This window comes from Atractosteus spatula, chromosome 12, assembly GCF_055471065.1.
Source record: "Atractosteus spatula isolate fAtrSpa1 chromosome 12, fAtrSpa1.hap1, whole genome shotgun sequence".
Taxonomy (NCBI): domain Eukaryota; kingdom Metazoa; phylum Chordata; class Actinopteri; order Semionotiformes; family Lepisosteidae; genus Atractosteus; species Atractosteus spatula.
In genome coordinates this window covers 27,507,220-27,534,278 of record NC_142717.1, presented here as the reverse complement: position 1 = coordinate 27,534,278, position 27,059 = coordinate 27,507,220, and the positions used below count along the sequence as shown (strand labels likewise).

Here is a 27,059-nt window from a genome sequence, read left to right as displayed (position 1 = left end):
GTTCCTTCAATTTTTTAATTTTCGAATGTGTTCAAACGTGCTTATTTTTACCTGTTTTTTTATTGTTGTGTGTTGTGTGGTACCATGAGCCAATTTGGTTAAATCTGAGTCATTTTAGTAACAGGAAAGTGTTGAACTGCTCTTGAAGGGGAATACTGGGACTTACTGGTAGGGTGGCGGAGTCCCTGCTCCTGGTGCCTATGGAGGTCAGTCCGTCTGTTCGGATGGAGCCATAGCGACTGAAAGGGGTGCTGCCCACCTGCTGGCAGTCAAGGTACAACGTCAGCTGGTCCCTTTGGGCACTGAGGGCCAGCTTGTGCCAACTGCCATCAAAGAGCTGGCCCACGTTCTCAAACGTGGCGACCTTCTCCTCGCCGGCCGCCGCGGCGCTGTAGACGTCGACGGCGTCGATCTCTCCGTAGAGCCGGATGTGGAACTGGTTGCCCCCCTGTCTGTCCTTCACCTGCAGCAGGTTCCACACCTCCTGGGGGGTCTCCTCCCGCATGCGGAACGTGGAGACCACCGAGAACTCCTCAGGGAAGCCCTGAGGCTGCACCAGCCTGCGTGATACACACACACACGCATAGACGCCCTCAGCAAGACGCACATCCTGTAGCATCATCCAGAGACGAGGGCTGGAAAAACTGTCCCGGACCCTGCTGCTGCAGAGTCACCGACTCCAGTACCTCCGGTTCATGTCTCAACTCCAGAGATGGACCACGCACCAGTCAAATAACTTGCTGAGGTTAGACACAGTAAGTCAGGGGCACATTAATATAGAAGAAAACATTTTTAAGAGAATATATTACTTATGAGAACTCTCCTAATAAAGTGATCCAGACACTGGATCACATATTTTTTCTCAGTCGTGAGAATGTGGGCATTTTGTTCATTCAGGTTATGTGTCAAAAGCTTACAGTGGCATTCTGAAAAAAAAAAACTGACAAACTCCTTCGGCATGAGCTGTTCTTTCTGCTGCCCTGCTCAGAGCCAACCAGAGTTTCAAAGCCGAATTCTCGACTTCCAAGGCATTTGCTCGATTCTGCCTCGGAACGAGCCCTGCCCTGAGGAGAGCCTCACCTCGTCTCGCGCCTGGCCTGCGCTCGAGGGCTCAGGCGGTAGGCAGTCCGGTCTGGCTGCGTTCCTGGGACCACGTTCACCCCTACAGCACTGGAGACTCTCAGCTCCGTCAATACGTCCGTTCCTGAAAGAAGCCACATTGTCAAAGCAGTGCTGGAGAGACACAGGGCTCCCGCATGCGGTCCTCTGAGTCTTACTGGGCTGTTTTTTGGTTCACACACGAGAGAGTGTTGGATCATATACAGCCCATATTCGATCATAAAATATAATTATATATTTATTTTCAACAGAACCTTATGTTACTTAGGAATGTTACTACACTACTTATGTATTTTTTCAATGTATTATAAAATATATACAGTACATGGTGAAAATCAACATTTATTCACATGGACGGTTTGACTTTTCTGAGCTATATTTAAAACACTGTAACTTGCAGTTTGATTAAAATGTATGTGTACATCAATTTTTCTCAAGCCATGCAATGCATTAAAACTACACAGCACTTAAAAGGATACTGGAACTTAGAAAAAAATATAAAATAAGACAAAGAAGTCCACATCATCTTATTCTTAATTTGTGTTTCCTATCATCTCACTGTTTCACTACCATGCTCTGTCCATTGTTAATTTAGTAACCAGTTTTTGATTTAGTCATAGTCTTGGTCAAGTTGACTAAAGTGTCTATTAGTCATAGTCATTTTCTAGTCTCCAACATCTCATTTAAAGAAACAAGTAAAGGTTTATTCCATGCTGAAAAGAGGATAAAAGAAACACAACGTTTCAGCTGTGGTGCCTTCTTTCGGTGTGACTTCTTCGGTTTCTTCTTCACACTGAAAGAAGGCTCTACAGCTGAAACGTTGCGTTTCTTTTCTTCTCTTCTCTTTTCAGCATTTAATAAACCTTTACTTGTTCCTTTGCAAACTACCTACTGTACTTGAACTACATTTAATTTAGTCTAGTCAACTAAGTTTGGACTATAATTAGTCTTATTTGTAGTTGACCAAAACAGTTTTAGGCACATTTTAGTCAAACAGTTTAATTTATTTGTATAGTCAAATGTATACACGTGTAATAAAATGCATTTCTCCGAAAATATTAAACACATCCGATAAGATTAGACTGTGCAACAAAGACAGAAAGTGTGTTGATCCCCAAAAAGTAAAAAATCTAATACAAGAAATATATGTGCAAGATTAATATACAATCTTATCCAGACATTGTGAATCTTTCCGAAAAAGAAAATCTTTTTTGGCACTGCTAATAGTAATTCTGTACTTTGGTATAAAGCTTTCCCCAAACTGTTTTTTTTGCAAAAAAGTTCAGAGCAATATTATTATAAATTTGGTTAGAGACTCCTGACAATACTGAATTTGTAATACCTATAGGGGAACTGCTGTATGAATTTATTAAAAATATTTAAATCAGACAGGACAAGTAACATACGGCAACTCAGTGATATAATATTATTAATAACTAGCCCTTTTGATGCCGTATGTATTTCTTCAGAAGAAACGCATTAAGAATTAAATGCCTGCACGTGCTGTAACGTGATATTGACGCTATTATATTTTCTCGATTAGTTTAACACCCAGTCACATAAACCAATGTAACTAAAGAACATTCTTTCTAATGGCTATCACATGCTGTGAAATGTACAGTACACTCACTTTAACATTTTGAAAATGACAGAGCGCAGCTAACGAAGCTAATATTTTAAAACAGTACCGTACGTCTTACACATTAATCTCTAGCCAAGACAAAAAACATCCTAAAGTAAACAAAGTAACATCCTAAAACACAAACTGTAAAACACAGTTTATTCTTGCTTAGTTTTCTAGTTAATTTGTTGACTAGCTACAGTTTATAAAACAGATGTTTTCACAAAATGGTGTTTGCGTGCTGTAGTTTTCAACTCATAATGTTGTCGCGTTCTGTTTATCTTCAGTAATGTTTTATAATAGTTTTTTTTCTGGTTTGCTTGTCCTATATAAAGTACTGCCTGAATCCAGATCTTTCTTCCAACTGAAAGCATGGAGAACCACAAGCATTTCTTGCATCTCTGCAGCTTTTCTTCTAAAAAATCAAGGTGCTCTAATTTAAATATTTAATCTTATTAATCTTTAATCTTTCGTCAACTAAATTAACACAGACTCTGTGTTTCCTTTCATGTCACATGACTTTACTACAGCGTGCTGTACTCTGGGCTTTGCTATACTCAGCATTTACCGCGGTACATCCCAGTTAGTCTAGCAGAGTGTCCTCTATTTTCATAATTGCCTGTGTCCTTTAAGAAGAACCCCTTGGCCTTCAGTAAATGTCATGATTGTACTGCTTTTCAGCGAAGAAAATTTGACAATTTTTCCTTTTAAACATGAGTAATTTATTTTCACAGAACTTAGCCTGACCATGAAAATTTTTCAGTCTTTCCTTCAAATGCCACAAACAGACTCTGGGAATCTCCCTTTGACTGGTGCCACTGAAAGTGTCAAAACAATCTGTTAAACTAAAACATGGATGTTTTCAAGCAGAAAAGGCCGAACTTCCTCTATGAAACTCTTTTAGAAACAATGGTGTATTGTGCTAAATTCAGCTATTTTTATTATTTTTTAAATATATTATATATTTGTATTAATATATTATTAACAATATATTTTCTAACACTATGTTAATACATCTAGTATTACAATGCTATAATATTAAGAAATGTAAAACACAAAGGGAAATGCATCTGGTACAGTAACAGAAAACTTCTAGACAATGAAAGTAAACCACAGGAAATTCACTAAGAAAAGCGTTGTGGGAGTGTGGAACAAGCTACTCAGCCACGTTGTTGAAGCTGACACCCTGACTTCTTCCAAGAACAGCTGGAGGAAATCCTCAGATCAGTTAGGTACTCCTAAATGTGTTCAGTATGCCAAATGGTGTCTCTTCTACATTTACAGTATTACAGTGAATTATGGACAACATAAAATTCTAAGCCTACACCAGAACACAATGTAACAAGACATTTGATTTAAAGCAAAGAAACACACCTTTTGAAAAACACTAAACAAAACATGATTCAGTTTATAACTGTTCTGTCGCAATTTGCACAAAATGCCCTGTGCAAATGGCAAAATGAAACCACACGCGTGGTTGTTCCTCCTCATCAGGACAAAATGCTTGCTTACTCTTTTAAAACACAGAGAAAAGACCAAATTCATCTTCAGTGACAAAAAAACAAATCGGCAAAAATACGACAGAGTGTGAGGAGAGTGGCACATCTGAGAGGAGTGAACAACTGTAGCAGTTCCGCTGGTCGATAAGGTTGCTTGCTTGTACATTTTAATAACAACTTTATTCCAAAAACCATAAAGCAGGGGTGAGCACAACAGGGAATCACATTTAATTCCCCAGTGAGCAGCCTGGCAGTAAATAAATGAGCGGTTTGTCAACAAGGAAATTTGGGTCTATTTTGTAATTTCCCATTTCTGTTTTTTAAACTAGAACTAATAACAGCATATACACAAGGATTGGTTTGAGAATGATACTTAAATACTTACAGCTTGTTAAATAAAGCCTAAACACCAGACATACCATATTTACACAAATGCACACAGATGCTACAGTAAACTGAGGCTAACTGGAAGACGGCTAAACAGATCAGGAAAGGCTAAGCAGAAACATCAGCTAAACAGACCAACTTTGACTTATCAAAGTATTAACACAAAATGACAGCTGCACCAAAAAGACGGATTTACTGGCATATCAACTAAACAGGAAAACCGAAAACCAAGGACAGAGACCCAGACAGAAAGACTGTGCGGACAGGCGGACAGGTACCTTCATCATCGTAGACATCAGGGGCTGGGAATGCTTCCTCAAATGGAGAGGTTGTGGTAGTGGGATACTCGTAGGGCACTCTGGTGGTCATGGTGGTGACTTCTTTAGCATAGTGGTAGGACTCAGTGGTGGTGGCATAGGGGTACTCTTCCTCTGTGATCATGGTCACCCCGGGGGTGGGCTGGGGAGGGGGGTAGTATCCCGAGGCTGTGTGCTCCTCATACCCTGGCGTGGGCTCCTCGGGGTACTCGTCTGAGGAAGTTTCAGATAAGGTTAGGTCTGGCGCTTCTTCAGCCTGTACAGGGTGTGCTGTGTTTATTCACTGTAGGTACCCACAGAGAGAGGACTTCGTATATTCCAGTCCCGGCCACACTGAAATGAGCAGCTCGACACTAACACACCTGCTGGACCAAACAAGAGGAAACCCCCTCTGACGATAGTGTTGGGCCTCTCTAAGCAGTAAGAGTGGTGTGGAGTCCACAGGGCATGGAATATCCGCAGACCACTTTTATCCCATTTGTTTCTTTCGGTAAAGGCTGCAATGAGGGTAATGGTGTGTGGGATGGAACTGCGCATTCTTCAGGTTGATCTGCCATACAATAGGACCGAGATAAAGGGATTGCACTGGCCAGGGAAGGTAAAGGAAGTCTCTGTCTCCTGCTCACCACACAGTACCTTCCATTGAGAGACTCCATTCATCTGACTGCGCGTTCCTAATATTTGTGATAGTGAGTGTACAACCGTGACAAAATGTGAAGCACAAAACAAAAATAAATGATTTCACATGAATTTAAATCTGGTAGCCTGAAATTGTGCATCTTGTAGAAGTCAGTATTTTTACCATGTATGGGAGAACACTGTTGGAAAATGGAATATTTGCACTATTTGGCTGGTGCTGTTTAGAATATGGCAGCACTCTACTCTTCTATGTTCATCATAACTTGAATGAACGTACAAAATCTGCACATTTCATCACGTCTCTGGTTCTTTGCATTAGGGAACAACAATAACTATAGCAATAAACTAAATTCTTCCTCTAGAAATGTGGGATTGCAATTTTTAGCTTTATCGGTTTTCCCCAAAATATTGCTCATCAATCAATATAATATTGGGTTGAAGACAAAGCATCGTCTGCTGAATTCCTGAAATGGACACACTAATCATACACAGCCTCCAGACATCAGCTTGAACATTATCACTCCACTGTAGTTCTGCGGTTTACCAGACTACTCTGTACCCCTGAATGTATAGGGGACGTTTAACACAGAGTTCAGAAAAAGACAGCTGGTATCTGTCGTTTTGAACACCTACTGTACTCACATTCACCCACAATATTTGATTATGACCTTTTTTTTAAATTATGTGCTTGGAACCACAGGTAGGAATAATATGTTGAAAACTAATTTCTGTAGATACTCTAAATCACTGCATACCAATTGAATTTGAAAAGAGAACACATGATCCTAAATTTAATAGTTGTATCAGCACGTCTTAATTTATTATTTATTTTTAAATAAAGTCTCAGACTGTTACTTGAGGTTCTTCCCTTTAAGTACATAATGTGGTTTTCAATTTAGTGGATTTGAAAATTAATTCCCGTTGTACACCTGATGCTTGTAGACTGTTTGATTAGTTACCCATAACATTGTACTGTATTAACAGGAAAGATTACAATGTCTCCCACAATGATCAGTAATACCGAAACACCTGACCCTACAGGCATAATTTTGCTTTAGAATTTTGCATTCTTTCACAAGGTCTTTTGCTTTCAGTGCATGGTGCTCATTTTTGAAGGGGTAGAAAGAAAAATGCAGTTACCTTCATAATCATACAACCACAGTAAATAAATTAAGTAAATAGGAAAAGCTTGATGCTAACATTGTTCATAAACAGGGGAGGATCCATTGGCAAAAGGTTATTAATGAATTAATGTCTTTATTACATCTGCAAAATCACAACTTTGCCCTTGCTGTAGGTTTTTGGAACTCTGCCTTTGGAACATTATTAATGGATGTTAAGTTACACAGCATAACATTTTTACATTTCTCTGAATTTTACAGGGAGAATTACCAAGATGACTCTATGAAGTCACACTGAAGAGGTACTGTAACAGTGTACCTGGACGGTGGTATCCAGAGTGTTCTTCATAGGCGTCAACCACTGAGCCTTCGTAGACATGTTCGTCTCCTTGAAAAACACAAAGCAAGACAGGTTTCTTACAGTCATTTCATCTGTCTTTCTTATTGAACTCCGCAGAGTTGGAAAGGAACTCTTCAGGTTTTATACAACCAGTACAGCACAGCATTCGGCACGGAACACACTCACATGATTATCTGTTTAACCTGTGAACTACTGACAGGCATCCTTCAGAATTCAATTTTTTATTGTTTGTTTCATGCTAGTAGCACCCCTAAAAATATGTGAAAACATATTTTTAAAGAAAAATGATTCTGTTGTTCTTTAAATAAGTATTTAAAATTAATCCATCCGTGAAGAAAATACTTTCTTTGTCAATGAGAGAAACTTAGGCTCTCTCCAGAGTGTTAACACCTGTCAGCTGCTCTCTTCTCACAAACAGAGGTGAGTTACAGGAAGGAGGGGTTGTGAAAGACAGGAAAGCAGGGTGCTAATGATACTGTAGCTAAAGCTTGTGACTATTTCAGCTGCCATAAGGAAAGTCAAGCAGTCTTAGCAAAAAAGACTGAGATAAAAAAAGAATTCCAATATAATCTTCTTAAAGATGTATCCCACACACATCATGACTGTACTGTATAGATAATGTAGTTTTTCCAAAAATAACTTACTTAAAAAAGAGTGGATGTTATTTTTAACATAGACTTAAACCCTAATCCTAGACAAGCCTTCAGAAAGATCTTTTGCAACACTGACACAGTGTTAGATAAGGATAAGGATAGATGTATTAGTGGGTAGGTAAAACATATCTTTCATAGGTTTGTTCTGGAGTTTCAAGTACTGTAATTCCCAGCAGCTCTTACAATGTAGTACTGCAGTGAAATGCGTTTCCAACACGTTCCATTTAAACGTTCATATATTTTTTTATCTCAACAACTGTTCGTTCCAATCTCAAAATAAAGAGAACATTACAGAATTAAATTTCCTAAACTTCAGCATTTCCATGAAATAAAACAATTCCGCAAAGTCAGCAGAAAATTAATTTCTCCCCTCTTGACAGAATTTGAAAAAAGGAAGTTGACATATGCCACTCTCCCACGCTATTTCAGTATTTCCTGACTCGTTTCTGTAGGGACCCTAGCTTCTTTATTGAGTGTTCTTGCTTTCTGACAGGCACAGAAGGCTCAAGGCTGGAGTGAGGCTGTGGGGAACTTTATCAGTTCCACAGCATGTTCACAGTGGGCTTCAGGGTGCTGTAATAAGCTTATCCTCCTCCCACTCTACATCTGAATAGTAGATTTTGAGAAAGCCCTCTTCTTCTGGAGTACTTAATACATGGGGCAAATTAATTATTTAGGCAGACCCATGTTAAACACACACAAGCTCTGTTGTATGAGAATAACAAGCCCAAAAGAAAGAAGGACATTCCTGAGTCTGGAAGGTCAAGCACTATTCAGAATGTGGTGTAAATGCCTGTTTTGAAGGGTGGTGTGGACAGATGTGGGGATTCTGTGGTGAAAGCTGTCCAGCTGCATTGACGTTGAGAGAAATTGTATTTGTCTGCTATAATAATTCATTGCTTGCATTTATAAATCTCTTTTCATCTCAAGGATCCCAAAGCGCTTCACCTACAGGAGGGGACCCACATCCTCCACCAGGGAAGTGCAGCCCCACCTGGGTGACACACAGGCCAGCCAATATGCACCCGCCACCTCTCTACGTAGCAGATCAGAGGGAGAAATGAGAAAATACTCAATTGAAAGACTGGTGAGCAGCACAGTGGCACGGTGGCTAGCATTGCCGCCTTGTAGTGCTGGTGGCCCTGGGTTCAATTCTGGACCCAATTCTGGGGACCTATCTGTGTGGAGTTTGTATGTTCTCCCTGTGTTTGTTTAGTTTTCTCTAGGAGTGAGAGTTTCCTCCTACAGTCCTAAGACATACTGGTAGGTTAATTGAATTCTGGGGAAATTGGCGCTGGTGTGAGTGTGTGTCTGTTTTTGTCTGTGTCTGTGTGTGCCCTGCGATGGACTGTCACCCTGTCTGGGTGTACCCTGCCTTGTGCTTGTTGCTAGACGAGATAGATGCCAGTTCCTCTGTGAGCCTGATTGAAGTGATGAAGCGATTAGAAAATGGATGGATGGGATGGTGAAGACTGTATATGTCCAAGTGGGAATTTAGCCAAGACACCTTATCGCTCTGTGTCACCATACTGGCTCACTGGTTTGGAAATACTGGTTCAGAGGAAAGAGCACACCAACTTCTCACCAAAAACATTTAAAGAAGCTAACTCCTTTCCTTAGAGGTCTCTCATCCCACAACTGGCTTAAGCACTTCGCTGTGCCTCTGTGAAGTCAACATGTTGCACTGCTTTGGGGAGCATGGTGGTTGAAAGGTATCACTTCAATAACATCACCCAATCCGAAATTCTAATACCACATTTTTCAATATCAGCCACACCCCAGGAATATAATAGCAGCAATCTTCTTAAGTGCATTTAGAAAAGGATGCCATAGGAAACCAAGTCTTTTGCTTATTTTTTCTATGGTGTTCATTTGAAAAGTGAAAAAGAATGCTGTTCTATCAGTGCGATGCCCAGTAAATTGTATTACATCAGTCCTGCATGTCTGGCATTGAAAACTAGGAACTGTGAAATAGAATATTACCAAAGGTTTCTGCATTAACTACACCTTTAGTATTCTTAGCCCTTACATGAGCAGAACAACAGAGAAATGTAATGCTGGTTAGGAATTTAGAACCAGTGGGCACTGAAGAAGGTACTTACTGTAGGGTGTGGATTATGTTGCTAGAGGCATCGTCTCTAACAATATTTCTCATTTCTCCTGCATACAGACATGGGTGTTTGTGGTTAGCTACCTCTTCATTAATGTGACATACTGTAACTCTTATATTCAAATTAACTCGTGGTGCTTTTTGTAAATCTGAAAAATTAGCATATGGCATTAACTAAATTAAAAGGGGCCATTTGGAAATGCTGTGGCTTCCTGTACTATTCATTTGATTGCTCATCTCTAGCTCCTGTTCGCTCTGCTAGAGCAAGGAGCAGGTTTCAGACACATACAGCATATCACTGAAGGCAGACACACCGCAGGTCCTTCTGCTTCTCCCCTGCATTTCTCACAACTCAACAAGCTTTTAAATCAACAAATTAGAACCTCAACTGCTCTGGCTTTCAAGTCGTGGTCCCAGGTGCTCTGTTGCAGTGCTGGGATGCTCTGGAGAGCTCTTTTCGTGGCACGCTGTCACTGCTCTGGTTATCCGGAAGTGCACACAGAAGGCACTCCCATTGCCTCAGCGCTTGCAGGCAAATGTTTCTGCAGGCACAAGCGATGTCGGACACACGCTGGTCTCTTCATGGCACCTGAGCCCGTGCGGCACTTGAGATGCATAATTAAACATTTGACAGGATGTGAACGTCGAGAAGCAAAAATTACAGAGACAATAGTAGTAATGTGGGGGCGGTGCATTTGTCAAAACTCTGCTAAAATTTCGTCTGAGACTTGAGCTGTAATGAATGAATTTGAGTTTGGGATTGAATAAGAATCAAAAAAGGAAGTCAAATGACAATAACAGCTTTAAACGTGTGCAGTGCATCATCATGTCACAGCATCTCAAAGAACACCCTAAAAATGGATTAAACTATTAAAAAGCTAATAAATTACCCTCTGCCTTCTGTATGTGTGTAAGACATACAGTAGGGGGAAGACTGTTGGTAGTATTAGTGAGAGACAGTACTCTTATTTACTATTTACAGCCCAGTTCTTTGTTTTTGGATTAATCACAAACCTCATATGGAAAAAAGTTTTATGGAATGCGAAGAATCATCCTATTTTTAAAAGATAAAAACAAGTTAGATTCTACAACTGCAGCTGTTTCTGGCTGAATCACTAAACAGCCTTCTTTTGTCATTTATAAGGTGAGTTCCACAACACCATTATTGGCAGGTGAACATCAGCAAACAATTCCAGCAATAACTGTTATCTACTAAGGAGTACAAGCAATACTTCAATAAATGAGGTAGTACTGGCATTAATTGCTAAGTGTAAGAGCTGTTTCAATACAAACAATGCAAAGGATAGGAGATTCTGCACATGCAACTGTACACAGTGTTACAGTGCAATTGTGTTACTGTCTGTGTAAGTGGATAAGGGAGCAAAGTGTCACTGACCTGAGTGGTACCCAGAGTAGTCTTGGCCATGCACTGGGAGGGTGCAGAAAGCAGTGAGACTGCAGATAGTCAGAAACAGCCAAACCCCTGCTCTCGCTGTGCAAGAAACCTAGGGGAGAAAAAAGGGTTCACTGACATGTGATATTTTAAGATCCCACAGTAACCAGTAATTTTGAATGTGCTTTTCCCTAAGCAATGACTTGATTAGATGCTCGCTGGCCCAGCACACCCAAATGCTATAGAGATCTGTGAATCTGGCTTTTCTGAAATTGGGTCCATTTTGCTACAGATGATAACAGTTGTCAAGGTGGGGCTTTCACTTACAAGAATATTACAAAACTTATATAGGTAAAGAGGACATGTGAGAGGACAAAACTCCAAAAATATCCTCCCAAGTCTTTCTGTATTCAAATTCAACACAATTTATTTAAACGTTAAACACGTTCTTCTGTTTAGAGGCTAACCGCCTGCCAGAGTAACTAACTGACAGACATTTCAAAATGTAATAAAGGAACCAACAACCTCCTTCCTAGGATAAGACAAATCCAACTCAATCATTCTAATTCATAAACTGTATATAATGTTTGATCATATTCTGAGATATCCTGGTAAAAGATCATTATAAAGGAAGCTTTGGAGTACATTCATTCAGAGCCCAATCTCAGAACTTTTAACATTTCAACTCTTTAAAAACTACATTGTGACACAGTAAACTGTTCTTCCACAAACATTTTATGACCCACAGTTAACTTTGGGAGGACCACAGGAATCCTTTCAACAGACGTTTTCTTATCTTCAATCACTGGCATTATAGACACATTTTCTGCTAAAAGGAATGAGAGTTACGATTGAAAAACCTGGCTCATCACTGGTGTCTCTCCCCTCTGAATTCTGCACATATACTGTACGTACACACAGAAACAGATGCTGTAGTGCTCTTTATCTATCTGCCTTCACCAGAACAGAGAAACAGGAGCACATTCACAGGTCCCTGTATACAAACCTTGTCATGAAGTCCTCGGTCTGCTTTTACCCAAACACTATCGGACAAAATTCACCTGAAGGTACAATATTAATTAGCCTTAGTGACAACTGAACTCAGAATTTCAGCTTTTAAATTGTCATTTGAAAAGAAAAGAAGTTGCCAACTCCATCATTCTCTTTCTTTCGTTGAGTTTGAACTGGGTCATTGTTCAAATGCAACCTGAGAAAATGCACTAAAAGCTGAATCGGCTTCAGAACATTGAGAACTAGGCTTCCCGTTGCTATATTATGACCACGGTCGCCCCCTAGTGGCCAGCTTTAGACTGATCAAGCCCTCAAAGCTGCACATCGCAGAACCCTGAGAAATTCTTTCTGCACAGATCTAATTAGGACGGCATACCGGATTCTCATTATTTCATGCCAATGCTCTTATCTGCTTTTCAACTGAAAGCTCATTTGAGGGTAAATTACGGAAACCCTTAAAACGTCTGAAGTTGCTTTAGGTGCAAAAACAAAAATATACTTTATGTAAAGGAACAAGTAATAGGTTTATTCCATGCTGAAAAAAAGAAGAAAGAGAACACAACGTTTCGGCCGTGGAGCCTTCTTCAGGTGTGAGAGAGACAGGGCAGTAGGCAAAGGTAAAGTAGCGGGAGAACAAAGGTTGGGAGGGAGGAGGAGTGAGAGGCGGGAGCAGGGGACAGAAAGAGAGGCCAATCAAGAGGTGTGAAGTCAGAATGGGTGCAGAGAGGTGTGAAATGAAACTTCCAATGAATGGAGAAAATTTAAAAGAACATTAGTCTGTCGTTAAGGGAAGGGAGAAGGTGTGATCCTAGCTGCAGAATAATTTTAGTTTCGGTGGTCTTTCTGATGTATGAGTTTGGAAAACCGTCTTTGAGAACACAGACGGAGAGATTAGAGTGGTCGTGGCCGTCAGAGAACATGAGAAAAGAATGTTCTTCTTTTTTTCAGCATGGAATAAACCTATTACTTGTTCCTTTGCAGCCTACGCATGCTGACGCAGCTACCCACCTGAACCTATACTTTATGTACTTCACTTACAGTACAGTAGCATTCAAACGTTTGACAACATCATGTACAGAGAGACTGGGAGGCACAAAAATACTGTTATGTAATAAATATTAAAAGATGAGAGAAACTTAATGAATGCATCTCTGTCCATGGTGTCTCCAAACATTCATGATGCTTCAACAAAGTTCAAATGTAATTGTAGAAACATGCAGTGAATTGTATTCTTGAATTATTGAATTGAATTATACACTTAGTGTATGTGTCAAACCAGGCATGATTCTCCTCTGGATACAGTCCCTGAGACAAGGACAGAGGTTTGACTGTTCCCACAAGAGGATGCAGTGCACAAAGGGGTTAAGGCTGCCTCCCAGAAACCCTGAAGAGAGAATTCTCATCGGAGTCCAACATTCCAGCCAGGCATGAGGCTGGAATACCGTCTTCTAACATAGTGGCTTTTGAGCTGAACCTTTGTCCAGCTTTCAAACAGAGATTTAGATTCATACAACAAAAAAAATCATTTCAAACAGGATAGCAAATTTTCCTTTTCAAAAGTTTAATTTCACAAAATTGTGTCTTTTGTGACCAAAAAGCGAATTGAGTTCCCAGCAGAAAATGTGATTTCTTTCAACAGGTTATAGTTATAGTAAGCTAGTACAGTACATCTCATCATAAAGTGCTGCTTTTGGAAGCTGAAATAACTTCATACTTTTTTACTTTAGGGTAATACTTTTCATCACAACCACTTGAATTACAAGCAGAAAACGAATACAGTAACAGAAATAGAAGCTGTGAAGTTGAACGATGGCGCTAACACCAGCAGAGGTCTTCAGAGTGCACAGAGCAGTACGCAGAGTGCTACGTGAATACCTAAAGTAGGGGTTAACTGTCTCTGTGCCAGTTTTGCTCCTGTAAAAGACCCTTAGGTTTCCAGGGAGTCAGAGGAGCAGCAGACTCATAGCCTCAGTGCTCCCATAAAGCTCTGTTTAATGGCAAACTCTTAAACCAAAAATGCCAACTGACAAAGCGAGACAAGTTCTCCGCATTCTTGATGAATTTTTAAATATCCACTTATATTAAGCTCTAACAGCTCAGAATTTCACAAAAGTTATTTCCTTTTAAATGTACATTGTCTTAAATGTAAAATGGCTGAGTCCTACAAAGGCTATTTACTTTTTAGGTCAATTATCAAGATAACTTTAAATTATTGCCTAGCTGGGATACAGGGAGTATCATTCCAAGAACACAGTTCAGCTGATATGTAAGTTATAGTTCACATTGGATGCAAGTTCTAACTAATTCCACTTAGGTCTGATCAGAGCTAAACAAACAAAAAAAATATATGAGCAACTTTTTAAAAGCTAATCATTTCAGGTTGCCTATAGAAGAAGTCCATCCAGAACAGTGACAAGAACATTTTAAATGCATCCAAATTATGATTGAAGATTCATTTTCAACTAGCCTTTTGCCAACTCTAGGGGTCACAAGACTCCACATGCAACCTACACAAAAGGGCAGTTCGCCTCTCAGTGAATCCTGTATTAATAAAGCCCATGCCCAAGGTAGCTGATGCAGGGGGTTCAAATCTTGATTGATTCTCAAGCAAATCATTGGGACAATAGAAGTTATCTGTGCATTGTACCTCACACAGTTCTCCTGAAAACAACAGCATAATTATTTCAATAATTCTAAAGGACACTCCCGCGGACATTTTATAACCTACACCGAGTCTCCCGGTAAAACATTTTTAAGTACTGCGAACATACTTTCCTTGCCCCTGCCAAACTGCAACTCCGTCATCAGTGATGAGCAGATGTGCCAGGGCATCTCAGCGACACAGTTAAGACGCTCTGTGCTGAATCTGCTGAAGGAAGCTCCAGGAAGATCACAGAAGAGCAACTGACTCCTACCTTTGGGTTTCCAGCTGCCATGGCTTCAGGACAGTTAGATGGGTGCAGATATTGGCGAGTTGTAGAGGGCCCTTCTCGATTTCACTCATTCAGGTGTCCTTTTTACATCATTCTTTTGTCCAGGGTGGTGTAGCCTCTCTGTTCACCAGGTTCCTATCTGCCTAGTGAGCTCTGCCTAGAGAAAGCAAGGCAGGGCTTTCTCTACACCTCTGCGTTTGCCACCCGTGTCAGGCTGATCTCAGGGGGCCACGTGAGGCGATTTGCTCTCCCCAACCCGGTGAGAAATACCTGACCTTCTTAAGTGCAAACATCCCTCCTGAGCACTTTCCTCGCCCAGACACTGAACTGATTGATGGAGGCTTCGCGACGTGGCATGGCCTGCCTCTCCAGGCCGGCGTCACCCAAGCCTCGCGCCGTTTTAATGTGCCGGCTTTCGACATTGCAAGACCAAGAGGAGTGCAACCGGAAAGGACCATGGATCAGAGGATCTTTTCCTCTCACACCAAGCTCTTTCTTCAGGAAAGAAAAAATGATGAAGCGTTGAAGCCAGAAAACAAAATGCCGTCGAAGTTTCGTCAGAAATTGTTAAGAGCGTTGAAGCCAGAACACAAAATGCCGTCGAAGTTTCGTCAGAAATTGTTTTCATTTTTTGCTTATTGCCCAAAACCCAATGTCACCAAGTTTTCAAACAAAAAAAAAATAGACATGATAGCTGTAGCTAAGGGTTTCCAAAAGAAATCTGAAATTTCCATAGCCAGCGGATCCACCCTCTGGATTTAAAGGTGGATTTATGGGATAGTACTCCACACACAGAAGTGGCGATTCCCAAAAAGAGACAACCATTCCTTCCACTTTTGTTTCCCCATTAATGTCAAGCCTATGGAAAGGAAGAACCGAGTTCATGACATTTAAAGTACTACAGGGGAGTTGGACTATTCCAGTCTTAATTTTGTACTGCAGCAACCACTTACAGACATTGCAGTGGGAGTTTAAGGATGAAAGAGCTGTAATTTCCATAGATAAAGGACAGACGTTTATATATTACATATAAAAGAGTCAAGAAATGATCTTGAAACTTTTAAAAGGTCAAGCAGCTACCCTACATAAAAATGTAAGTTGTCCGCTTTACAATTTTATCATTTTCAGGAGATACAGAATCTAAAAAAAAAGCACATATTGAGACCAGACTCAATTATGAGTTCTGTGACATCTTAGTCGTCAGCTCTTGAGAAGTATGCTTTTCTTTCTTAAACATCTTTGCCCGTGACAGCAGACTGTTCCCGCAGGACATGATAAAGCCCATGGATTACAAAGATCCAGTTGCTTTGAGAAAGTATTGCCGTGCTGCCTATTAAAAAGGAGGACCAAAACAGAATTTGTACTGACACCAATAGCTCTTTATTGCATTTTTCGTAATCAAACAATAGCAGGATTTGCATCGTAATAAATATTATTAATGATGGTTAAATCTCTCTTTATATCAGCACCCCCTGCCATGAGCAGATTTAAAGCACGGGAAGAGTGCACTATTTTCTCTGGCTCTATGTGCGCTGAAACAATGAAAGGATTACAATAAAAAAGAAGCATACCCAGGTTTTGCAAAGAGGAGTACTTTGTGCTGGAAACATTTGTAAAGGAAAATAATGTGAAACAAAACTAGGTCAAGAGAAAAGTGCTCCTCTTCCCTGAAACTTGACATGCCACAGAATACAGGAGATTTTGCATAAAACAGATTCCACACCTGCATGGCACCCTGACACTGCGAGATGCATTCCTGAGATTTGGAGCTGCTGTGAAAAGGACTAGTTATGTGCAGAGCTGTTCCTGCTGTTTTTCTGCATACACTGTTTCTTACAGCAAGACCTAGGGTTAGCAACATAAAACTCAATTTCTATCTCACATTCACTTTAAAACAAATCAGCATGCAAATGATTCTTTGAAAAATACTGATGTTATACCAATAATGCTGATTTATCCACAAGTGAAATTCCAAATGCGTTTTACCGTGGATTTGCAACTCTAATTGAGAAAAATTACATATTAAAAACTACACCAATTTAAAAGGTGATTGCTATCGGACTCAGGGAGGACTTTAAGAGTCTATTTCTAATAAAGTGTCACATGGCTACTATTCCTGCAATTTTTCTTCGTCTTAAACACAGCCTTCCAGAGACTGACTCACAACTCCTGAAATAAAATTATGCTGGTTTAAACTCATTTTTCCTGTCAGTCTCAACACAGATCTTTAATAAAGTCATTTTGTGGCAGTCCTTTCCCCAACACTGTATATCTCACTATACACAAATGTTAATACTTTCTCCACTTTAAAATGAGATCTATTTTCTTCGTCTGCGATCATGGTGTCTTTCATCTGGGGAGCGAGATTCTCTGAAAAATAAGTTAAAAAAATTAAATAAAAATGCCAACATTTTTAAAAGTACAAAGCAAGATATGCATTGTTTAATTGTACTACAGAGACCTGTTTAGTAAGTGTCTTTCACTGCTTACAATTAAAATTTAATTGCACATTTACAATGCAAGTTAATTGCTACAGATGATACAGAATTAAGAGATAAAATCGAGTAAATAACTGATCACAGAGCTCGACTGAGAACACCAATCAAGACAATCTAGCAATCTAACAATCTAAAATTATTATTTTTATCATCAATTTAAAAATGCACAGATTTCAAATATAGTAAAATTATGTAAAGCATTAATATCTTTTTTATAATAGTGAGTGAAATCACAGTCTCATTACCAATCACAAAAACTGAACAGAACCTCGAGACTAGAGCAGAATTCCAGTTCTGAACAATATTAACAGATTCAACCTCATGGACTCCAGATCCCTTCACCAGACAGAGAGCATCTTATAACTACATGCATTAATTTGCAATGTATGCAATAGCTACTTATCAAACACATACTATCAAGTGTCAGATCAGTAATGCAATGCATCTCTATCTGGAGCAGTAATGTTGTTGTTATCCAATAATTATAAAGCCAATTCAAGTGACCTGAATTGAACTAAACTTTATTGTCCCTAAGGAAATTTGCCTTGTACTTGCAGAGCTCATAAACATTTAACATAAACCACAATAATAAAACAAAAGTACAATACCATGATACAAAACCACATTTAACAACATTGCTCATTCTGTACTCTAAAGGGTGGAGCTGTGTTAATTCCACAAAGAAAGGAAGGAAACTGTTCACCTGAAGAAGGCTCAATAGCTGTGTTCTAGTCATCTACAAACAGTTTAGATAGCTTCGACTGAATATTCAATACTCCTTGTCCTCAAGAATAAAAAGTATGCCCTTACTGAGTACAACTACCTACAGCAGACCGTAAAAAGATGTACTTTGGTTTATGCAATTGCTAAATTCAGGATCAATATAGCTAGCATTTGGATTTATTGAAATGGATCAAAATCAGAATTACAAATATGTTCCCGTACATAGCCAACGACTAAATGAACTGTAGTTTAGAGAAGGTGGTTTAAGAAGTAACTGCAGGATGCACATCTTCACAGAATAATCCATGGCTAAGAATGTACTTGTCTCCTACCTGAGTGAAGCCTGTATTTGGATTATTGAAGCAGGAAGATGTTTTGTTGAATCATGTAAATTATTACCCATCAAAACTGCAAGACCTGACTAATGGCCTCATCTCTAATGTCCATAAGCTTGCAGACAAAATTAAAACCCTTGATGTCACTTTCTATTATTCCGCACACTAGTGGCGCTGACCCACCTTTTCCTCCGGGAGTCTCTGTCTCTTTCCCGGCTGAGGTTCCTCCGGCGTCGCGAGCTCTCTGTGTCTCTGGAGCTCCCAGGAGAGTGCCGGGACTCCACAGAGGCTGATCTGCCAGCATCAGATGTCCGCCTGGAAAAGATGAAGATAAACTGCAATGGGGACCCATGTCATATAAGGTTATATATAAACTCAGCCTCAGTTTCCTTAATAAACTGGAAATAAATTGGGGCCCACGAGTTCAGTTCCTGGGGTGTTAACTACATGGTGTTTGCATGTTCTTCCCATGTTTGAATGGGTTTCCTTCAGATGCTCCAGTTTCCTCCCACAGTTCAAAGACATACTGGTTGGTTAACTGGCTTCTAGGAAGCTGACTCTGGTGCATGTGTGTTTATGTCTGTATGTGCCCGTGATGGACTGGCATACCATCCAGGATCTATCCTGCCTTGCGCTCACTGCTTGCTGGGATAGGCTCCTGCTTCCCCATAACTCTGTATTGGATAAAGCAGTTAGGCAATGGATGGATGTTTTGTCTGCCACAGACCTTTTTCAGCCATTATCAATACAGGTGTGAACTGACAGGAAATGTGCAGAGATTGTGTCTAGATTGTAAGAAACTGACTGGCAGTGAACTGCATCTTGCAGTTAAACTTTATAGAAGTTCTTTCTCGCTGTAAGCAATACCTGTCAACACAAACATGTTAGGGGTATAATAAATAAAAACACTTTTAAAAAAAAAGGAGCAGGCTTTTTATCTGCACCCTTAGCTGTGCTTTAAATTAAGGTGTCTGTACCTGTGTGACGAGGGCTTTGAAGAGCACATCTCTTTCTCTTCTTGCCACAGTCGGGCCAGTTCTCCAGAGTGAACATCTATCACCTCTCGGATCACCTGTGAATAAGTTAATACTTACTGTTACTATGAACACATGATTACCTGCTCATATGGAACACCAACATTATGCCCAGCATTACTGTGGCATAAGATTAAATGATCAGACATAATCAACGTTAGCTATCCCATATCAAGGACAAGAAAGGCACTCTTACCTCTGTGTAAGACTTCTTTGTTATATGAACATTCTTGGCTCTGTAAGACTGGCGCCGCCTTTTATAATCTCTCATTTCTGCAAGAACTTCAAGGTGTGACTTGGGACCGTTCTGGCCATCATCTACAAAGGGATTTAATGAAGCAATCTTTAGAGGACAAACAAAAGGTTGCTACCACAATGCTTATAATAAACCACACTGTTACATGAAGATTTGAGAAGGCTTGAGAGCAACTAGCAAAGCTCCTCTTTAAATGGAAAATAACCTTATGTGAAAAGAAAGAAGCCAACAAAGTTTTGTGGCCTGTTCAGACTTCTAAATATCACAATGGACTGCCCAAAAATACTTACCTTTCTTAAGCTTATTTACCAAATCCACATACAGGTCATCATTCTCAGCCACCTCTGCACGAGTCCTCTGTTGGGCTGTCTCTCGCAACACGTAGTCATAGATGGCCAGCCGGTCAGCCACAGTCAGGTCACAGAGAGCGTGCTTGTGATTCTGAGGAACATCGGCAGCCTCTGTAGAATACTCACCTGTAGCACACAGACAGGGTCTTTACCTGGGGCAAAGGGGGAGAAGAGGCACAGAGAAGTCTTGTGCATCTCCCCGGTCCCCTTTGCAATCTACAGGTGATCTGTGATCTTATGATTTTGGATAACAAGTATTAAGTCAAACACAGTTACTATTCCTAAAAAAGAGGAATTCATGACTCATCCGTGGCCTTTCCAAGTTCATCACTTTCTTCTGTGATTTGACGTCTCGGGAATAACCTTGCTTTGTCATAGCAAGCTGAAGTTCAATAAACATTTTTTAAATTGTTTTCTTTCAGACACACAACTCATTGACTGAATTCAGCTATAACATTAAGTGTGCAATTCATGGGATTCATAGAAATTATGACTCTCTTGGCAAGTTTAAGCAAAAGAAACCTTTTTAGCAATCCGAAACTTGTGTTCCTGAAATGTTACCAATATACTATTGGTTATGTATTTGCTAACCGTGCTTTCAATGTGCGTTCACGCCTCTGAACAATTTGGGAGCACAAACCTGTAAGCAATGTCAAGCTGTATTCAAGACGTTTCGGGAATGGTGTATTACCCTGAATGTGCAGGGAACAGAAAGGCCATCAACACCGCCAAAAAAAGCCCTGAACAAAAGCAACCCAAAGCTTTACGAAATGAGTCTGGAGGAAAAGGTCCCTTAAATGTGGAAGTATTATATACTTGGAAGCCTCTGTATGAAAACAATTAAAGAGTTCTGCATGAACCATAGGACAACTATGGAAAACATCTTTATGGTGTATCCAAGAGAGTTGTGTCACGTTAACTGTGCCTTTTTACCGAGATGAACCATCACATTGGCTGTTCCAGGTCTGACAGCCCTTACAGAAAAGTAAGTTTTCTCCTGAACCAGAGAGACTGTTGTCATCTTCTTCCCCTACATCTCTGCATTAGAGTTTAATACCGTAGATATTCCTTTACCCACATACTATATACATTATAGCAGTGAATAGAATGTTAATTCACATATCCACATTCAGTAGTGATGAGGTTAGTACAAACACTACTATGCATTATTGGATGTTTCATTAACATTCCACAGTACCTTATTTTATAGTAAATTAATGACAGAGTGTCAATTAAACATTTTTAAATCTTAATCTAATGCATTAGCAGGTTCTCACAACTGTGTGGGGTTGCTAAGAGATCAATGAATCCACAAGCGATTTCACTGTTAAAACAGTATCGTCTAACAATACAATTTACAGTTAAGGTTAGACAATGACACAGGAGAGGTAGAGTTCCACATCGGAAGAAATACTGCTGCATTTTGGAAAACAGCAGCTCGCAGAACAATATTGTATCAACTGGATCTTTTAAAGCATAAAAAATTATTAAACCTTTCCCCAACTTACACAAAGCTGGCGGGTACATGTTTTTAAGATATAAATCCAATTAAATAAACCCAGCGTCCACTTCACTGAAAAATCTTCCTTTGTTTTTTTGTGGCAGGGGAGCATATGTAGAGTTCTTAACTTACTAGATTTCTATCAACAGTGAATGACAGAGCAAGGCCAGCACATTCTCACAAATGATGGATGTTACTGGTTTTGCCAATGAATTAATACTCACATAAAAAATATGATTTAATATATGAATATTTTGTGTTTGTCTCATAAAAGCCTTTAATAATTATCTCAAATTTCTCAGTGATGCTGTCATGCTGTATGATCTGATCTGGGATATTCTGACCTCTGCTACTTCAGGCTCACAGTAACTCCTACTAGCAGTGTGCTGTGACTTTTACGGCTCTGCTGCAGAGTGGAGTTGCACCATGGCACTTTTAAAGCACAATGCTTCCTTTAGTCTGAGCTCCTCACATCTCTCCTGCCTGCACTGGAAGCAGCACAGCCTTTCACCCACAATTTGTTTGAAAGGATATCATCTTAAAAGGATACTGTAAGTACACAGGCAAGCCTGCATGAGAGAAGAACAGTCTAGTTCTCAATTCCTCTTTATACTCACCCCTGTTACTGAAAAAGACAAAAAAATAAAGTGATAACACTGAACAGCGGAACCATAAACCAATAAAAAAGGCTTTCCTGTTCTATGGCATTCATGAAAAAATATTTTACAAAATGCACACTTGGATCATTCTGCATTTCAAACAGTATCCATTCAAGCACCCCCATGTATCTCTGTTGCTGTTTCAGCGGGGAACTATTCCAGAAGCAGGCTTGCTCCTTTTTTAGGAGAAGCCTCAGAAATTGCCATACAAAATCCTATTTAAAATTGATTGTGTTGTTTAAGCTAATGTGTCTTTGGTCTGTGGAAAGGGGACAGCCCATCTGTATAAAGTGTCTAATATCTTTTTTTCCTCCTGTATTAAGTGATTAAACCTTAAAACGATTAGATCTATGCTTTTACTTTTTTGAGACAAACCAAGTAAGTGGTGTCTTTTTGTCTACTGATCTCTTTCACTGTGCAAAACAGTGATAAGCAAAAAATCCAATACTCTCATTTCTTGATTAGATATCAAGATACTTATAGATACTTATTCAAAGATTACTTTAATTTATAAATAAGGATTTTAGTTCCTGCATGTGTAAAATGAAAAATTCTTAAGCACCTTAGATTAACGTCTGCCAAGGTAATTTCTGCACATCTGAAACATTTCGTCACATGTCAGACATACTCACAATTTAGAAAAAAAGTGTTGTTTAAGCAGAAATTGCTTTTGGAAATTAAGATTTCTGTAAAAAAAACTGTTGAAAATGACCATCCCATTGGGCCGACAGCCAAACAGAAACAGAGATGAAAGGAGAATATAAGGACAAAGATAAATCAGGTGCTGACACAGGACACTTTGCAAAATGAAACCTCACTCTTGCCTGTAAAGAGATTTTTGTTTGCAAAAGGCAGACACTGTCGAGGACTCGGAAAGTAGCTTAGATCAACAAAAGAATATCAAAAATAACAAACAAATTGAATTGAATTGATTTTACAAATAAATATGCTATGCAGAATGTATTGAATGAAACTAAAGACTTTACTGTAACAGGTAGTCTAATTTTTTTTCTCCACAAATTGCAGTATTTTATCATCATACTGTATGTTGTCTCTCTAAGACTGTGGATTCAAATCTTCTTTTTTAAAATATAACCACTTATATTGTGCTAACTGAATCTGATCTTGCATGAAAAAAAAAGTATGCTGTCCAGATGCTGACAAGTCCTGTGCCCTTCTTACTACTCATGAGTGACACCTACTGTATAAATTCGGCAAGAGCTTATCCCAGTATTTGATCATTAATATACAAGTGCTGAAAAAAATATTTAAAATATTTGAAGCATAAATGTTAACACAGAAAATATAGCAGCACCTTTTCTTCTATCTGTGAACACAGCACAAGCAACATGCCCCAGACACACAGTTGTTCTTACTCTGAGAGTGCAGGTCTTCCGTTCTGCCTAGAGGGGCGCTTGCCCGTGCTTGCTCAATTATCTGCTGCTGCAAATGGCGATCTGATTAAGAAGAAAAGATGTCACTCATTAACTAAAGCATTCTGTTCGGACGCAGCAGGATTGGCAAGAAAAAACAGGTCATTAAGAATTAAAAACTGCTCTTATATAAAGATTGGAAATATTAGTACAGTACACCATATATCAACAGTGCACTGGCATTCCTTTTGCACAACTCTGAAAGGCTGCTGTACTCACCAATGACTACAGATGGCACATTTGCTTTCTCATAGCAAACTGAGGGATCGTACATTTCATCCTGAAAAAAAAGTCAGAAAAAACAAATCAATCGATAGTTCAGCTGTTTAACTACTGGCCTTTTGTCAGAAGACTCCATCTAGAATTACCGTCACAAACCTCATTTACAGAGCTATAAAAGAACAGATGTCTTACGTAAGAGGTCTCACAACGATCATCGGCTTGATCACAAACGGTGATAAGTCTGCGTACAGGGAGGAGGTAGAAACGCTGACAGCATGGTGCCAGGACAACAACCTCTCTCTGAACACCAGCAAAACTAAGGCGTTAATCGTGGACTACAGGAAGCATCGAGAAACAGACCACGCACCCATTCACATCAGCGGGTCCGCAGTGCAGAGAGTCAACAGTTTCAAATCCCTAGGTGTCAACATCACAGACGATCTAACCTGGACCCACCACACCAACCTCGTAGCCAAGACAGCACGGCAGCACCTATTCTTCCTCCGCAGACTAAAGAAGTTTGGCATGCTGTCACACATCCTTTTCAACTTCTACAGGTGCACCACTAAGAGCATCCTAACCGGCTGCATCACTGCCTGGTATGGGAACTGCTCCGCCCGAGAGTGCAAGGTACTCCAGAGGGTGGTGAAACTGGCTCAAAACACTACCGGCTGCATCCCACCAAACATCGAGGATATCTACTCTGTTAGGTGCCTCAAGAACGCCAAGTCTATCCCCAGGGACCACAGTCACCCTGACCACAACTTGTTCTCTCTACTAGGTGATGTTGACACCTAGGAATGTCAACAGTACAGCCAGCAGCCATATCACCCTGCAACTCACAACTGGCAACCCACTGAAGCTAAGCAGGTGTGAGCCTGGTCAGTACCTGGATGGGAGACCTCCTGGGAAAATCTAAGGTTGCTGCTGGAAGAGGTGTTAGTGGGGCCAGCACTCCCTGCGGTCCACGTGGGTCCTAATGCCCCAGTATAGCGATGGGGACACTATACTGTAAACAGGTGCCGTCCTTAGGATGAGATGTAAAACCGAGGTCCTGACTCTCTGTGGTCATTAAAAATCCCAGGGCATTTCTCGTAAAGAGTAGGGATGTAACCCCGGCGTCCTGGCCAAATTTCCCATTGGCCCTTACCAATCATGGCCTCCTAATAATCCCCATCTATGGCTTCATTACTCTGCTCTCCTCCCCACTGATAGCTGATGTGTGGTGAGCGTTCTGGCGCACTATGGCTGCCGTCGCATCATCCGGGTGGATGCTGCAAATTGGTGGTGGTGGAGGGGAGTCCCCATTACCTGTAAAGCGCTTTGAGTGGAGTGTCCAGAAAAGCGCTATATAAGTGTAAGCAATTATTATTATTACTACAATACAGAAAACGATACAGAAGTATACCGACCAAGACCACCAGGTTTCGTGCTGTCAACATCGCTGTATGCTGTACTGTTGATGCACTGATAAATAAACCTTGATTGACTGATGTCATACAGCAGTCTTCAAACTCTTCCATGGCACTGATAAATTAGAACAAAATTGATAACACAAAAAGCCTTAAGATTTTTTTCCAACGGTAGATGCATGAACAGATCATCTGTAGAAAATAATTATTCTTAGAGTATTTCTGAATGTATGATCTTCCTCTATGAGATTTACTCATACCCAGCCAGTGTCTCGGACTTTGAAAAACTGAAGCAGGCAGAACAGATCCGTTTCTATTCTTCAAAGAACAGGTGACACTTTTTAACACCAGCTTCTCATTTCGGAGTTAATGATACAGCTAGTGAGACTGCCAAAAGCCCAGTTTCTGTTACATCCAACCATATCATGCAGTTCCATGTTCTGGGTTAGTCCCAGCTGTGTACTTCTGTGCATCTGAATTTTGCATCATTTACCCCCTTCACATTTAAACTACATCTCCTTTACTTTTCACATGCAATTCATGCTGTTAGAAACAGAACCACACATTGATTTTTCTCAAATCATTAAACTTTACCACGGGACTAGGACACTTAGACCAGGCTCACAGAAAAAGACCACCTTTGTGTTACCTGTTCCTCCCGGGAGTAGCCCATCTTGCTGAGCCGGCAGCTCCCCAGGTGCTTCTCCAGGCTCCTCTCGGGAACTCGGTGATGGGGATCATACGGACACGTTGTCATGGGCTCCTGAAAAAACACAAGCACAACCGATACCTGTCTGCGAACAAAGATCAGAACTGCATTGGACGACATCACTTAACAGGCGGTAAATTCAACCGCTAATGGAAGGCTCGTGTAATATATTTCTGAGTTTATTTAAACATCTACACAGCTAATCACACACCAGTGTTGCACTATATCTGGAGACCTCAGCTCCTGTACCTGGACGCCAGCCGCGCCGGTATCCTGGCTCCAGCCCAGGGCCGCAAACACGCCGCTCAGCTTGTCCCGGCAGCTGTCCACAAACTCGCTTAGCTCCTGCAGGTCCCGCAGCCGAGCCTGCAAATTCTCGGATAACTCAGGAGATGGAGACACATGCACGGGAGAGTCGCTCATCTTCCCACCTTTCGTTAGAAATACCAACACATACTCACGCTACTCTAAAAAAAAAAACCCTCCTAGACAGTCACCCGGAAACACAAACTAAAAGCGGAAAGAGACACAGCTATCCCATGATTCCTGCGAACGACGTGCTGATTATCTCGCTGCCATCTTGCTGCGGTCTGTTTGCCAGGAAAATCTGATGTCCCTACACAAAAAGCTAGAGAACCATATCTCCAGACTCTTTCTAAATGGATGAACATGATAGCTGGGCGTACCTTATTTTTATTTATTCATTTAATCTTTTTTTTTGTAAATGCAAGCATCCCTGTTCATGTTATATGCACTCTTGTGT

At 40.3% G+C, this 27,059-nt stretch overlaps 2 protein-coding genes across 2 annotated transcripts in view; both read right to left on the bottom strand.

Moving 5' to 3' along the window:
• LOC148822845 (uncharacterized) overlaps positions 1-15,167 on the bottom strand; it is a 37,455-nt gene extending 22,288 nt beyond the window's left edge. Inside the window, exons 1-6 of the mRNA XM_088929717.1 lie at positions 15,147-15,167; positions 11,224-11,332; positions 7,023-7,091; positions 4,905-5,156; positions 1,081-1,204; positions 167-560 (exon numbers count right to left, since the gene is read on the bottom strand). Of these exons, the coding sequence (XP_088785843.1) occupies positions 167-560; positions 1,081-1,204; positions 4,905-5,156; positions 7,023-7,091; positions 11,224-11,332; positions 15,147-15,167 (969 nt within the window). The remainder of the gene's footprint in view (positions 1-166; positions 561-1,080; positions 1,205-4,904; positions 5,157-7,022; positions 7,092-11,223; positions 11,333-15,146) is intronic.
• A 1,354-nt stretch (positions 15,168-16,521) lies between these two features.
• On the bottom strand, positions 16,522-26,788 carry snrnp48 (small nuclear ribonucleoprotein 48 (U11/U12)). Its single transcript, XM_088929807.1, has 9 exons — positions 26,546-26,788; positions 26,237-26,350; positions 24,173-24,233; positions 23,897-23,977; positions 20,301-20,486; positions 19,951-20,072; positions 19,698-19,792; positions 18,904-19,035; positions 16,522-17,534 (listed from the first exon to the last, which is right to left on the bottom strand). The coding sequence occupies exons 1-9, from the start codon at positions 26,717-26,719 to the stop codon at positions 17,483-17,485; spliced, it is 1,017 nt and encodes a 338-aa protein (XP_088785933.1). The 5' UTR covers positions 26,720-26,788; the 3' UTR covers positions 16,522-17,482.
• Positions 26,789-27,059: the final 271 nt, after the last annotated feature.